Source organism: Tribolium castaneum, chromosome 2 (assembly GCF_031307605.1).
Source record: "Tribolium castaneum strain GA2 chromosome 2, icTriCast1.1, whole genome shotgun sequence".
Lineage (NCBI taxonomy): Eukaryota > Metazoa > Arthropoda > Insecta > Coleoptera > Tenebrionidae > Tribolium > Tribolium castaneum.
In genome coordinates, this window is record NC_087395.1 from 2,389,934 (window position 1) to 2,406,618 (window position 16,685).

The 16,685-nt window shown below is 30.4% G+C and overlaps 1 protein-coding gene and 1 long non-coding RNA gene across 4 annotated transcripts in view; both read right to left on the reverse strand.

Annotated features, from left to right (window-relative positions):
* Window positions 1-9,585: 9,585 nt before the first annotated feature.
* Window positions 9,586-9,995, reverse strand: LOC135265409 (uncharacterized). The gene is made up of 2 exons (XR_010333063.1): window positions 9,912-9,995; window positions 9,586-9,863 (listed from the first exon to the last, which is right to left on the reverse strand). It is a non-coding gene; the product is annotated as an uncharacterized LOC135265409 (long non-coding RNA).
* Window positions 9,996-12,066: 2,071 nt separating this feature from the next.
* Window positions 12,067-16,685, reverse strand: part of LOC657090 (solute carrier family 25 member 35) — a 57,132-nt gene continuing 52,513 nt past the window's right edge. For 2 of the 3 annotated variants that reach the window (XM_008192148.3, XM_008192147.3), the window contains exons 2-4: window positions 12,658-13,168; window positions 12,381-12,606; window positions 12,067-12,325 (exon numbers count right to left, since the gene is read on the reverse strand). In XM_008192148.3, coding sequence (XP_008190370.1) covers window positions 12,078-12,325; window positions 12,381-12,606; window positions 12,658-13,140 — 957 coding nt within the window. In that variant the 5' untranslated portion in view covers window positions 13,141-13,168 and the 3' untranslated portion in view covers window positions 12,067-12,077. The remainder of the gene's footprint in view (window positions 12,326-12,380; window positions 12,607-12,657; window positions 13,169-16,685) is intronic. The other variant, XM_008192151.3, reaches the window with a different exon arrangement.

A 16,685-nucleotide genomic window follows, 5' to 3' on the forward strand; every position in this document is an offset into this window, starting at 1 on the left:
AGTTGTAGACACAAAATCGAAAAATCAGTCCTTACCTTATCTAAAAAGCACAGGATCACTTTATTATTAATATTAATTATTCAGAATGTTTAGAATAAACAAAACTACAATAATTAATAATAATTATATTAAAATTTAACCAGATTTGCAGAAGTAGGCAATATCTACACTCTTGTATATTTGGTTGCGTATCCAATCAAGTGTTTTTACGGTGGAAAGGTGTAAACACAAGACAGCAGATTTCTAGAAACATTCACTGGCATACTCGATCAAAAAAATTTCGTTATCAGAAAGGCAGTGTTATGCAACATGTAATCTAATTAATAATTAATAATTACAATTAACCTGTAATTTGTAATTTGATTACTTTTGTAACAGATTACTCAAGTAATGAAAGTAATTAATTACAGAATAATCTATTTACAATGTAATCTGATTACTTTATTCAATTACATTATACATAACAATAGTTACTTTTTTATTAAATTTATTTTTAAAGATATACCATAAATGTGGTATTGGGACTATTTAGGAAAACCTAGATACCAATTTTGATGGATGTAACTTAAAAAATGACGAATTTTTATTTTGCACCCACTTAGGGGTGGAAGTTCCAAAACGTCCAAAACATGCGTTTTTTATCTTTAACCGAAACCTCAAACACAAGTTTTTGTAAATATACCTAATTTAAAACAATTACTAAGTCAATCTTAAATACTCCATTTAACCTCTTCAGGGGATGACTTTCTAAAATAATGTTTTAGTGTAATTAATTACAAAGTAATCGATTACTTTCCAATTGAATTAATATGTAATTAGTTGCAGCTAATCAAAAAGTAATTGCAATTACAATGTAATTGAATACAAAGTAATCATATTGCAATGTAATTAGATTGATCAATAATTTAATTATTAATTTCTCTGCAGAAAGGTTAGTATACAGCCTGTTAGGAATGGTTTAGCAAAAATGAATTGAAGGTACGGTATTAAAATCAATTGTTAAAATGTGTCAACATTGGCAATTCTATTTAAAATTAGTCGTCCAGGCTTCGTTCCTACTAAAAACTGATTTAAAAAAAGAATGAGGTTTAGATAGAAAATTTCAAAACGAATCGATTAAGTAAAATTTTTGTTTATCTAAAATCTATAGTTTTCCCAAAAAATCGTTTTGAACCTAAGATCAATTATGAGAACCGCTGAACTAGTATGATAACAATTAGCGTATACTTTAAAATTATTGACCAAACGCCAGAGATAAACTAACTTCTTGATCCACTCCGTAATTTTTTTATAACTTGTATTTTGTTATTAAATTTTACAAAAAAAAAAACACAAAAATTTATGCCAGAACCTTCCATGCAAATGATCATGCTAGCCACACTCGTAGCCACAGTTTTGAAAAACTCTCAAAACGTCCATTCGCCACTATACCCATTTTGTTTAAGGAAAAAATTAACTGCTAGTAAACTACCTTAAACCAAAGTGGGTCTCAACTGGTGGATTAATAAAAAAAATTGAATAAAGTATGCACTTTTTGAAAAAATGATATAAGGGTAAGGTTATTATTAGAAATGCATAATTCTCGGACTGTCCATGACCTTACCAGAAACGATTAACTTCATACTTTCGGTTCTGGCGTTAAATGTGTACATTCGGTTCATAAAAATCATTGTACTCGTGCAAATAGCGTACTTTTAGCATTAACTTTTATATGAGTAAATACGATTGACGATTGTAAAATCTAAAGTTTCTTTATTGGGAACTTTAGTAAAATCCATCCTTAATAGAAAATTCTATAAAAATTGCCCTCATAGGGTGTAATTCTAACTTCATTAATTTCGATAACAAATTATTTTCAATAGAATAAACTCTATAATAAATTATAATTATAATAAAATTAATAACTATGATAACATAACATTGACAAACACATGATGAATACGCAAGAGTTTCTTCGTTTTATACTTTTTTTTCCATTTTAAAAAATATTAAAAACCATCAAATCCAAATATACAAATAGTTGTTAATTGTTTAAAATATTACAAATTACTGTATGATTTTTTAAATTAAAGTTATCATAAAAATTGAGGTAGTATTGTCTTTACTATTTACTTATTATTCGAGAGCTTTATTTACAAGTAAACAGCCCTTAGATAAAGGATTTAATAGAATTTGGTAATATTTTTCTCAGATAACATTGATAGGTTTAACCATGTCTCCAGGCCACTTGTTTCCATTCAGGAATAAAAGTTTCCATTCAATAGTCAGGAGTATGAATTGATCATGCATTTTAAATGGCAACTTAATGTGGAATTAGTTTAATTCTGAATTAAATTTTAATTTCACTTTCAGTAAACCGACCGTTAATATTGAAACGAATAATAATTTCATTGTTTTGTAAACTTCTACAATTAATTTTGTTATTTATTATTACATTTTTTTTGTAATAAATGATTCTTTTATATCAAATACACTCCCGACTTGCTAGTTTTTTACTCGAAATACCCAATGCGCAAAAGCCTTTCCATTTTATACTTATCTTCTTTTATTTGCTTGAAGTTAAAGCAATGACTCACACTCAAAATCGGGTTTAATTCCAATTAATTTTTAATTCACGATTAATTTAATTCTGAATTATGTTAAATACGGATGGCATGCGAACACGCCTGAACTCATTTTTTGAAAAAAAAAATTCATCAGCTCTTAACTTCTACATCAATTAATAAATAAATTAATAAACGTTGTATTTTGTAAACTGTTGATTTTGGACAAAAACCCAGAATTAAGCCAACTTCTGTTTTTAATGCTTTTAACTGTGTATTCTACGAGACTTTCCAATTCAAAAATTAATTATCTTATTCTCAATACTATCGGGTCCACCCGATTCTCGACCGCTCGGCTCTCAAGTATGTGACATTACTTCTCGTGCAAGCTGTACATTCATTTTCGTGGGTTATGGCCGGAGAAAACTTACCTTAAAAACGGATTAGTTTACTAAACAGTTATCCTTATGCAGAATTTTCTGCTGAATTCGAATACGAATTTAGTTTCTCGATTAGGAGTTGTCTTCATCATAAAAAGACGTTTTTGTAAAAATTCTTAAAAAACTTAAAAAGCTAGAAACTTGTTTTTTTTTGCAGAAGTTTGCTCAATGCATGTAGTTTTTAACGTAAATACACAACTTTTAGCATTGAGTAAAGAAAACAGAAAATTGGGCAACACTACTAGTACAAAAGGAAATACTAACATTGCCACTTTAACTGCATATCGTAGTAACTAAAATGCAATAACTTGTTGAGTGTTAAAGCAGTGGCGGCTCGTCAGATGAGGCAACTGAGGCCGGGCCTCAGTTAATTGAAACGATTTTTTTACATAATTTTGTTTTTTATAATTATTATCAATCAATCATTATTTAAATCCAAATTGCTTCCTAGAGGAGAGAATTTTCGTTAAAAAATGTTCCAGTTCCGAACATGCTTCCACTTTAACGTTTCACACCCAGCATTCTTGTCCAACGCCAGCGCTAAGGTATCATCCTGTTTCATCTAAAGAGATGTGAGGCAGAATTTTTCGAGCCTCAGTTTAAGAGTTTTGCGCATGCGCAGTAAGGTCTGTTAAAGCGAAAGAGAAGAAACATGTATCAATGTTTCTTCTTTTATTTGAGGCTGAGATTTCGGAGCCTCTCGGTACTCTCGGCGTCTCGGCGAACATCGTCGTCGGGAATCAGACTTAAGGAATGCTTAAGGATAAAATTTCCTATTTGCTTATCTCTGTCTGGATGTTATATCGGCACCAGATCACGTCCACTGCAGCAGCAGTCAGTCTTGTATTGTCAGATAGCATTGGTGTAGATGAGTAGGTGTTTAGGAATCAGGAAAAGGTAAGATCAAGATGAATCCTCAATATGATTCTGAAATACTGTCTTCTCGACGTAAAGAGATTGAAAAACGTCAAATTTTGGAGTTAGGAAGACCAACTCCACGGTTGTGTATGGTCAAATTAGCTGGTTCACATTCGCGATCTTTTCAAAATTCGTGGTATGCTAGTCATAGTTGGTTATGCGGTAGCATTCTTAAAGAAAGTTTATTTTGTTGGCCGTGCCTGTTGATTGGCAATGTAAAAAATGTGTGGAGTTCGGGCAATGGTTTCAAGAACTTGAAAAATTTTTCACGCGGGGTAAAGTTACACGAAGCATCCAAGGAACATATAAAAAACTGCATTGGTTTAAAAAGAATTGAAAAAAACACACTTAGCGTCGCAGAAGCATTACAAGAACACTCTAATTTTAACAAAATTCTATTCAATGAAAATGTTAGATAAAACAGACTCTTAATAGCATATTTAATAGATGTAACATTGCTTCTTGGGAAGCAGGAACTGGCTTTTCGTGGGTACAGTGAAACTAAGTCGTTAGTTAATCAAGGTAATTTTCGGGAAATTTTCCAAGTCTTGATTAAACGTAATACGGAGCTAACTGAACATGTTTCTAAATTTTCCAATATTTTATTGTCAGTCGAAAACAATTCAAAATGAATTAATTTCTTGTATAAGTGATCATTTAAGGGAACATATATTTAATGAAATTACAAGCACAAATTTTTTTTGTAATTGCGGACGATACAACCGATGTTACAGAAAAATCGCAGTGCTCTCTTACAATTAGATTTGTTAATAATGCCACAATTCAAGAACGTTTTTTTGGATTTTTTGATGTGAACGCTGATCGTTCTGCGGAATCTCTTTATCTTGTTATGATGAATGCTTTAAACAGATTCGATATTAAAAATAAACTTGTGGCTCAAAGTTATGACGGTGCTGCCGTTATGGCTGGAGAACTTAATGGTCTGCAAGCCAAAGTTAAGTCGGTTTGTCCACTAGCTCTGTTCACTCATTGTTGTGCCCATCAATTAAATTTAGTTTTGCAACAAGGTACAAATTGTATTTCTAAGTGTAGAATTTTTTTTGGTACCCTTGTAGGTATTCCGCCTTTTTTTTTATCAATCGCCGAAAAGAACCTTTGTTTTAAATAACATAATTGGTAAAAGTGTACCGAGGGCTGGCGAAACTCGCTGGTGTACACGTTCAAAGATCCTTTCCTTAGTATCCGCAGAATGGAACAATTTTATTTGCGTTTTTGAAGAAATTATGAACAATTCAACATCAGGAGCGGAATCCATACGAATGGCAAAAGGATTTTTGAAAAATTTTTCTGACTTTGAATTTGCACTATTAACATTTATTGTTCGTGATATATTTGAAATCACTGATGTGTTATTTCAAATTTTACAAAAAAAAGTTTTAAACATTTCTTACTGTCAAGATCGCATTAAAGGTACGGAAAACCGCATAAATACACTCAGAACAGAAGTTTTTAAAAAAATATTTAATATAGCAAAAAATTTTACTGGTTTACCTTCTAATAAACGTAACAGTTCTTCCAACGAAATTGAATTATTCAATGAATATAAAGTTTTATTTTATGAAATTTTAGATTCTATTAAAATGCAGTTGAATACGAGGTTCCAAGATTTACAAAAACTTTCTTTTTTTTCTTTAGTAGATTCATCACAATTTTCAGAATTTGACAAAAAATTTCCTTCTTCATTTCTAATAAAATTAAATTCTATTTACCCAAATATTTTCGATCTAAGTCGTTTAGAAAATGAGTTAGCGGTCATTTACCGTGATTCTCAATTTTCTGAAGCAGAGCCCATAAAAATTTTGGAACTCCTTGACTCTGATTATAAAGACATCTTTTCCGAAGTGCGAAAACTTTTAATGATAATTTTGACAATTCCCGCAACTAGCGTTTCAGTAGAAAAAAGTTTCTCCTGTTTAAAACGTATTAAAACATACCTGCGTAACTCCATAGGACAAGATCGACTTAACGATTTGGCATTTTTGTCAACAGAAAAAGAATTACTTAATGATATGTCAAAAAATCCCAACTTTTATGAGAAAATCATTGATAAATTTGCCAATCTAAAAGAGCGTAGAATTGATTTAATTTATAAGAAATAAATCTTTAATTATATAGTTAGGATTTTGTTTTGTTTTTTGTTTGTTTTTGTTTTTGATTTTATAAGAATTTTTATTTTATTTTAATAGCAAAGAAAAAAGTGCTTTGAGCGGTTTACGGGTAAAGTAGGGCTGTTATGGCGATGACTCCCTTAAAAAGTCAACGTGTTGGGCAGATTACCTCATGGGTGACATGGAAATATCTGCAATTAATTTGTTGTTTCTGGTTTCTCTTGGCCTCACCTGACTCGAGACTCACGAGCCGCCACTGTGTTAAAGATATCAAAATAATTATTCTCGATTATGTATAGGTCTACCTTTTAAGATAAAAAAATGTCTCGCATCTCGAAACTTTCACTACACAAATATGAAACGTTACAAGAAAAATGCAATTTTCCCTATTTTCTTTTGTCCAAACTAAAACTTGTGTCTATTCGACTAATCCACATCCAAAGGGAATCTTTTGCAAAAAAACTAGCTTTATCCAAAAGGAAGATATGATGATGTAAACGCAAAATTTGACCAATTTAAAGTAGTTAAAAAAGTTTCACATAATCGTCTTTTTCATGATAAAGGCAATTTCAAACAAAAAGTGTAACTGTGGATTTGAAGTCAGCATAAAATTTTTCATAAGAATTACTTTAACAAAACTATTGATTATTGCGCCCTACTGATACACCCTCTCCTAACCAAGTAACTTGTAACCGTTTAATAATTAATAATTTAATTAGAGAATTTGGTGCAATCATTCAAAAAGCTGTCAGAGTTGAAACTGAGAAATTGCATAAAAAAATTGAATCATTAGAAAAGGAGGTTAGATTCCTTAAACGTAATGAGACAAGGACGAATGTCACAGAACCAATAGCACGAGAAGAAGATGAAAACATTTTGGTACCTGAAAAAGAACAATTGGCAAGAAACACCACTAAAAACAACACAACTGAAAAAGTTAAATTCGATTGGAGCAAAGAAGTTGAGGAGAATGCCGCCGATGCAAACATGGAAAACAACGAAAAATGGACCACTATGGTTAAGAAAAGAAATCTACGTAAAGTGAGTAATAATGGAAATACTTCCGGAAGTTCTGGTCGTAAAAAACAGCAAGTTATAGTTGGAGCCGCAAAATTAGATGAAACCGAAAATTATTCCGCAGTTAAAAACCGAAAAGCGTGGTTTTACATAGGTAAAGTCGAAAAAGATATAGGTGAAAACAAATTAACCAATTATCTTAAAAGTAGACTACCACAAGCTGATATATCTCTAGAAAAACTTGTCTCTAAAGGTAAAAATTAAAGCTACAAATTTGGTCTTAAATTTGAGTACATGGATGAAGTGACTAAAGCAGAATTTTGGCCCGATGGTATTATATTGCGTAGGTGGAATTGTGGGTTTCCGTTTATGTGAATTCTAGTCAGCTTATTATTGGTGCAACTTATATTCCACCTAACGCAAATTTTGTGGAATATTCAAATCATTTAGACTCCCTGGCTCTTATGTCTACAAACTATCCGAATGCCGTATTATGTGTACTTGGTGACTATAATTTACCAGGTGTTAGTTGGTTAGTTGATACTGACTGTGATTACTTAGTGCCCAACAATGTATTTTCTGCTGCAGAGGAAATCATATGTGACAATTTTGCATACTTCGGTCTTTTTCAATATAATAATATTGCAAACGATAATGGTACTTTTTTGGATTTGACATTTTGTAATAATAAGCTTTTAGTAAGTAATGTTGAACCCATTCTTGCTATTGATAAACATCATCCACCTTTATGTGTTAATGTCTGTGATATTATTGTACCTGATATACAACCAGAAATTGATATTTTTTATTTAGATTATAAGAATGCACCATATGATGTTATTAAAAGTTATTTATCTTCTATTGATTGGTCTGTTTTAGATAATTTTGTTGATATCAATAACTCTGTAGAATATTTTTATTCTCACATTTATTATATCCTAGATAACTTTATTACGATCAAATGTAAAAATGCGTCTAAAAATTTTCCTTCCTGGATTAACAAATCAACAAGATCTTTAATTGTAAAGAAGAAAATTGCTCACAAAAAATATAAGCGTAGTAGTCTGTTAAGTGATTATGAACAATTTTGTGTACTGAGAGATAAATGTAAAAATGCCACAAAGAACTGTAAAAAACAATTCCTTGATCAGGTAGAACAAAATATTATAACTAACAGTAGAGCATTTTGGTCATATGTTAAATCTAAAAATACTGTACAGGGTTATCCTAAAAAAATGTCGCTAAATGAAAATTCATGTGATTCTCCTAATGGTATTGTAAACCTTTTTGCCCATCATTTTGAATCTGTTTATCTTGATCAACCGAAGTTATCTGATTTAAATTTTTCTAAAAATGATCAAAATGCTGTATTTTTAAATAGCGTTGAAATTTCTGCTGATGTTATTTTTTCAAAATTGATACATCTAGATGACAACTATACAACCGGCCCTGATGGTATATCTCAAATGTTTTTAAAAAATTGTGCTTATGAATTGACATTGCCATTACAAATGCTGTTCAATAAATCTCTTGATCAGTCTCAATTTCCGGATATTTGGAAAATCTCATATATCAGACCTGTCTTTAAAAATGGTAGTCGTGTAAATATTTCCAACTATAGACCGATATGTACCCCATCGTATATATCAAAAGTTTTTGACTCCATTATGGCTGACATTATATCATTTTCTGTAAAACAATCTGTTATTGAAGAACAACATGGTTTTTTCAAGGGTCGCTCTACGATGACCAATCTTTTTCTGTTTACTGAATATATAACGTCAAATTTTGAAAATGGATTCCAAATTGATTGTATATATACTGATATGTCAAAAGCTTTTGATCGCATTTCCATTGAGTTATTAATATCAAAATTAGATAATTTATGTTTTGGGGATCCAGTCCTTAGTTGGATTTATTCTTTTTTATCTAATCGTGTACAGTATGTAACTATAAATGTGTTAAGTCTCGCGCAATTCACCGATCCACAGGTGTGCCTCAGGGGTCACATCTAGGCCCTATTCTTTTTTCTCTATATATAAATGATGTCAAAACAGCGATCGAAAGCTCTGAAATCCTTCTTTTTGCCGACGATGTAAAGATTTTTAAAGTTATTATAAATCCAAACGATTGTGATATATTACAACGTTGTTTAAATAGTTTTTGTATGTGGTGTAAAAAAAATTTTTTAGAACTGAACATAAATAAATGTAAATCACTAAGATTTTCTAGAAAATTATATTACAATCTACCATCGTACTTTATATCAGGCAATCAACTTGAATGTGTCACTCATATTCGCGATTTAGGAGTTATTGTAGACAGCCAGTTAAGTTTTGACTATCACGTTAACCACATTTTGTCGAAAGCAAACAAAACATTAGGATTTATAATAAGACAGTGCTCTGATTTTTCAAGTTTCCAAGTTGTAATGTTATTATATAATTGTTATGTTCCTCTAATTTTGGAATACTGCACAATTATTTGGCAACCTTGTTATAATGTTCATATTAATCGAATTGAAAATGTTCAGAAAAAATTTGTTAAATTTGTATGTTACAAATTTAACATATTTTATGACAAAAATAATTATATAAACATTTTAAGTTATTTAGGACTATCCTTACTATCTTCTCGTAGAATATTTTATGACGCGTCGTTCGTATATCGTATATTGTCTGGTAATGTAAATTGTAATCCTATTCTTCCGCTATTTTCAATAAATATACCCGTTTGTAACGTTAGAGAGCCTAGAATGCTTGTAGTGCCTTACCACCGTACCAATTATGGGAAAAATTCTGTATCTTCTAGGCTGTCTAAAACATGCAACGTACTTTTTGGTAAATTAGATTTTATAGGTTTACCTAAAAATAGATTTCTAAAAGATTTAAAAACTGTTATTGAACATAGTGAACTTAGCTCTTTTAATAATTAACACTTTATTTTATATTATTAACTGTATTGTACCTATCTGTGTTTGTATTTATCTTTGTATTTTATATATCACTTGTACTTGGCGTGGCCGTTAATAAACATTATTATTATTATTATTATTATTATTATTATTATTATTATTATTATTATTATTATTATTATTATTATTATTAATCTTCCTTGTTTATCTACCGCACAAAAAATTGCAAAGTGTTTGTCACTGCATTTATTGCTCTTTGGGTATTGATAGGCTAAAGCAATCCCGACTATCACACAGACCAACCAGAAGTTGTAAAAATAAAAAACCTAATTTTGAATAATTTATTTAAAAAAATTAAATTACAACAAATTTATACAAGACCTTTGTACTAAGAATTTGTCAACTGTTGATTTTTTTAAAACGTTACATTAACGAACATACCAAGAACAGCAGCTTCCAAAGTTCCAGTTCAGGGAGCTGAGCTCAGGAGGGGCCTCTGTTTTATAGAAGTTGAACTTGAGTTGAGCTAAATTAGTTTTTTTGCAGTAGAATCGTCCATTTTCATTAAACTTTTTGTACGAGAAGCTGATTTTTGTCATTAGTATTATTACATAATATTGTATTATAATATACAATATTATGTCTGTTCCTAACATTAATAATAATTTAATTCTGTTTTCATAGGCACAATGTGGTAATAATTGTCTTCAGATGTTCGATAAAAACGCGTTCAACAAACAGAAATCAATCTACATTCCGTAAAACTCTAAATTTGGATGAATTTTGAATCATGAAAATGAAAACAATTTTTTAAGACATTTTTTTGAGGCAAAATACACTAAACAAAAACAATTTATGGTCCGCAGAGACAATGAGCTGCTGCCAATTTTGTCTCGTTAAATTTATTTATTTTGTATTTTTTTAGGTTTTTTCGCCATTACAATACTTTTTTGGACGAACCTCCGAGGGTTCGCGAACCACCGGTTGGAAAACACTGACGTAGTTACTATTTGAAAAAACAGGAATTCGCCCCCTTAATTGAAGAATCTTTTCCAAAAAAAAAGAAGTTTCTAGCTTTATCCAGAAGAAAAATGTGTCGATGTAAACACAAAATTTAACCAATTTTAAGTTTTTCAAAAATTTCCACAAAAACGTCTTTTTCATGATAAAGGCAATTTCAAACAAAAAGACTAACTGTAGATTTGAAGTCAGCATAAAATTTTACATAAGAATTACTTTAAAAAAACTATTAATTATTGCGCCCTACTGATAAACCCTCTCCTGACCAAGTAACTTGTAACCGTTTAATAATTAATTAATAATCTTCCTTGTTTATATACCGCACAAAAAATTGTAAAGTGTTTGTCACAGCATTCATTGCTCAATGGGTATTTTTAGGCTAAAGCAATCCCGACAATCACACAGACCAACCAGAAATTGTAAAAATAAAAAAAATAAAAAAATTTTTAAATAATGTATTTATAAAAAATTAAATTACAACAAATTTATACAAGACCTTTGTACCGAGAATTTGTCATCTGTTGATTTTTTTAAAGCGTTACATTAACGAACATACCAAGAACAGCAGCTTCCAAAGTTCCAGTTCAGAGAGCTCAGGAGGGGCCTCTATTTAATAGTATTTCATAAATAATCATGAATTTAAAAATCAATTTTTTCTACTTTGGTTTTACATGTTCTGAAAATAGTTTCACAAAGCGGAGTCATCAGTCGCCACTGTAATTTAGCATATGATCTGTCAACAGATCGTTTATTAATAAAGCCCGAACAAGTAAGAAAATTAAGAGAAAATAGTTTGAACAGATCTTGATAAGTTAAACTAAACAAAAACAAACAAAAAAAAATAGAAAATAAAAAAAAGAGTATATTACATTCGTTTTTTAAGAATTAATTGTAACACTCATTCTATTGGAACACTCCTTCGTCGTGCTCCAAAATCATTCGTGCCACATTAGAACGTCTTGTAAAACTCGTATAATAATATTCCTTATACCTGCTAAATAAAAAAGTTGAACAAGAGTTGCACTAACGTCAAGAACATCTTTTTGCGAAAATAGGATTCGAATGCTAGTCTAGGCTCAAATAAATAAACAGAAAGTTACAATTTAATTATTTCATCAGATATACTCGTATTACAATGTCCGTTTTTATTTAAACCAAAATGCTTGACATGTAAATCCTTTAGAAGTTCCCAGAACATTAGACAAAAACCGGTTTGTCTAGCTATCCTCATATAATTAACTCCAGCACCTTTGTACAAGCCAAAAAACCCTTCAGATTGTATAATTTTTGTCAAACAATTAGTCATTCCTGTATATAAGGCTCCTTGTCCACTGGCGTAAACATCTGTAACGGAATTTATTAGAATAATTTCATAACCACTTTATTTACGAGTACTTACACTGATTATTTAATCTAATGCATACTAAATCTAAGGGCGTCTGAAAGACAGTCTGGCAAATTCCTCCAGCAATGCTTGCGAAAAAAGCAGTCATTGTTGTAGACCTTTGAAAGAATTCGTACTCTCTTAGTATGTCCTTAGTTTTGGAAAAAGTCGTTAGTTGTGCTGAAGCCCCAACTACTGTCCTTATAACATTTGCATTGGAACCTCTCCATAAACCTTTCATCTACAAACAAAACCTAACAAAAGTTCCACTTAAAATAATTAACCCCATTACTCCATGCCTTGAATATATTGCTTTGAAAGCTTGTACAAGACCAGAGTGCTTATGCTGATGTCCCACCGCAATCCCCTCTCCAGCATTCGACTGCAGTTGAGTGGTAATTTGATAGAGAGGACTTCCAACAAAAGCACCAGCTGCCCCTCCAAAAGCACTAGCAAGGAGACTTTTGTGAAAAATAGTCCTGTTATCACTGTCACAGATATATCCCTGATTGGTGAACCACTGATAAGAGCCAAGTTTGATACTGTTACGCACTCCATGCATCAGAAGTGCAGCTCCAAGTCCTTTCTGCAATGCAAAAATTCCTTCCTGTTTTATTACAACATAAGCAGCATGCAGTGCGTGTCTGTAGTGGATTTCATGTTGCCCTCGAGGTTTCAGTTCTCCTTGAAGCTGTATTCTAGTTTTAAGAACGTCAAGGGGATTGCTGAAAAAAGTGGCTCCCATTGCAGCTAAACCGCCAATTAGGAAGTCCATCGTTGACGATGGTTAAAGCTAGGCATTACTGAAATTGGACGAATTATTATTAAGTTAAAATTGGTTAAGGGATCAAGGTGCTTCAAGAGAGGGAAGTTTAAATGACTAGAATAATTCAGATTCGCAAAGAAATTAATTGAATCGTTTTGTAAAAAAAAATAAACCAAGTAGTGTTATTCCAGCTCATCTAAATGACCCCAATAAAATTAATCAGCATTTTTTACATTCAACAAACAATACTCTTCCCAATGGAAATTTACAGAATTTTTATTTAACTAATGAATTTACAAATTTTGGAACTCGTTTTGAATTTATTCCGGTTGATACAATAACAGTATATACAAATCTACAATATATAAAGTCAAAAGCAGTTGGCAATGACTTAATAAGCATTGACATGCTGCTCATCTGTGGAGATTATATATTACCGTATATAACAAATATTATGTCTTCTAAATTGTGTTTTTCCTAACGAATGGAAAATTTCGTACGTAATACCTTTTCCCAAAACGAAAGAACTTAATTCATATACAGATTTAAGGCCTAATAGGATACTACCGGTTTTGGGCAAAATTAATAGAAAAAAGTTATGTATACTCAAATTGTAGAACATCTTACCACATTCAATATATTGCCCGAATATCAATCAGGATTTAGGAAAGGCCATAGTTGCACAACGGCATTACTTTCAATAATAGATGATATTATTGCAGATGTATATAATGGTAAGACAACGGCTTTGATCTTGCTAGATTACTCAAAAGCATTTGATACCATTAATCATAAACTAATTTTGTCTATCTTACATTTTGTTGGTTTTTCACAACAGGCTATCAAACTTCTAAACAATTATCTTTCAAATCGTAAGCAATATGTAAAAACCAGTGTAGGTAATTCAAATTTGTAAAGTATATCTTAAGGCGTACCCCAAGGTTCGATTTTGGGACCGTTACTTTTATAGTATACCAGCAATCTTTCAACGTGCTTGAAAAACTGTAGACTTCACCTATATGCAGATGACACCCAAGTTTACTACAGCTTCGACTTTCATAATTTAAAAGTTGCCAATGACATTATTAATAAAGATTTTTTACGACTCGTTGAAAACTCAAACAAACATTGTTTATCTATTAATTCTGCAAAATCTAAAGTAATGATTTTTGGTAAAAATAGAGATTATGTTTCAAATTTAATTGATGTTCGGGTAGGGAATTGTAAGTTAAATTGCACAAAAGAAGCAAAAAATTTGGGGCTTTTATTAGATACTGATCTACGATTTAAGAATCACATAAAGAAATGTACTCAAAAAGCGTACATAAATCTTAAAAAGCTATATCCTCATAGACATTGTAGTGTATTTGAAAAACTACCTGCTCTGTTTGGGTCCTTGAGAGAATAGACCTTTCCCTCAGGTTCTCCAACCCTGGACAGAAGTGGTACGAACGTCGTCGCACATAGACGTACCTACTCCGGGCAGTGCGATAAGTTTCTCCTCAAATTGTTCACTTTTTATTTATTAATTAAACTATTAAAAGTACCTATGTGTCTTATTGGATAAGCACCCGCCACCACAACATATTTTACCTAACAATACTAAGATTATATTAACTGAATCCCTAGTTCTAAGTCACTTCAATTATCTCGATATAGTATATGGACCCTGACTGGACAAAGTAACACAAGAACGTATTCAAAGAGTACAAAAATATTATCTACGTTATATTTATGGTATTTAATCCTAAGACACAAGGGTCTCATATCTTTACCACCATATAGGACATCAATATTTCGCCGGGGTTTTGCTTATAATATCTATTCATTCTACAATGAAGTTCCATTGACGTTAAAAAACTCTAAAATCAGCAATTTTAAACACAAATATAAAATGTTTCTTTCAAAATGATTTTTCTGTTTTTCTTATTTTTCCTCTCTGTAATTTTGTTAAAGAGAATTAGATTATATTTTTTTATTATAATTTTTATGTTTCATTAATCACATTGTTTATTTTTATTTTTTATTATTTTTCATTTATTGTCTAGCCGAAAACCTTGATCAGCTTTACTGCCTTTTGGTCCAATTTGTGGTAGGAACAACTTGTAGAAAATTTTAATTTTGTTATCGTATTTTTTTATTCTTGTTGTAACTAATTACATTGTAATTATTTTACTGCCACAAATAAATTATTATTATTATTATTATTGTTATTGTTATTATTATTATTATTATTGTAAGTTTATGAGAAGGCAACAAAAAAGGTATATCTTAGTTTTTACAAGGAATTTTCTTTAGCGATGAAGCTCCATGTAGTGATAACACTGATAATGATAACTGATAAGTAGAGACCGGATTTTTATAAAGTTAAAAACGTTAATTAGGTGTCAAAAAAAGTTGTACAAAAACAGAAATTAGGTATTAAAATCGGGTAATTAGTATACATTTCTTATTAATTCCTGCTACAGGAAAAATAACAACATAATGATTCTTACATTACAAATTCCATTACAAAAACAAAAAAAAAACAAAGAACATGAACTACGTTTTGCCAAAAACTTAAAATTATCTATTACGTAAAAAAAGCTATACAGAAGTTAATTAACTGTTGAACCTAAATATTGTTCTAAATTTGCTGTTGTAAAATTAGTTCGTTATGGTTTTTCCTAAGAATTCATCTCAATCTAGAAAATTAACTCAGTGTATGGAAAAATACATAGTTCTAATACTAGAATCAGACACCTCTGCATTACCAATATTTTTCATTCAATTATAACATTTTTATTTACAGTAGATTGCCATAGAATATAGTATTATGCTATTTATTAAAATTTCATAGTGAGAAAGTAAGTCATTTTTCAAAGTGGCTTGACTAAAATAATGCTTTGCAGAAAGAGAAACACTAATACATTGAAACTTGACATTGTGAATAAAAAAAACAATACACTAAATGATTGAAAAGTTAAAAAAATTATAAACTGGGATACAAAAAATTAAAAAATCTGTAAGTAACTGAAAGAGTAATAAATTAAAAAAAAAACATAGAACTGCAAAATAAGAACATTAAGAAATTGGAAAACTGAAATTATAAGAGAGTGAAACAACAAGAACTAAAAAAAAAATAGAAAACGATTATGAAATATGGGAAACTAAGAAACTAAAAAAATTAGATGCTGAGAATAAACTTAAAATCTGTGTGATTGAAACACTAGGAAATTATGATATTGAAAGACTGGAAGCCGGAGAACGTAAAAAAGAAGAATGAACAAGCAAGTTTTTGTTTTTGCTCTTCAAAAATCATTAAATTGTGTAAATAACAACATAATTCATAAATTTCAAATGCGTAAGACTAAAAAGATATAAAAATTTTTGACCTAATTTGGTACATTTTTGAGTTTCGTGAGAAAATCTTTCGAAACAATTGAGTTTTTGCTAAAAAACTTGCAAAATGTTTGAGTTTGAACACGAACTAACTGCGAGAATCAATCAAATTGATCCACTTATTTATCCACAATTTTTTTAAAACTTGAAATTTTCTCAGAAAACAGCGAAAT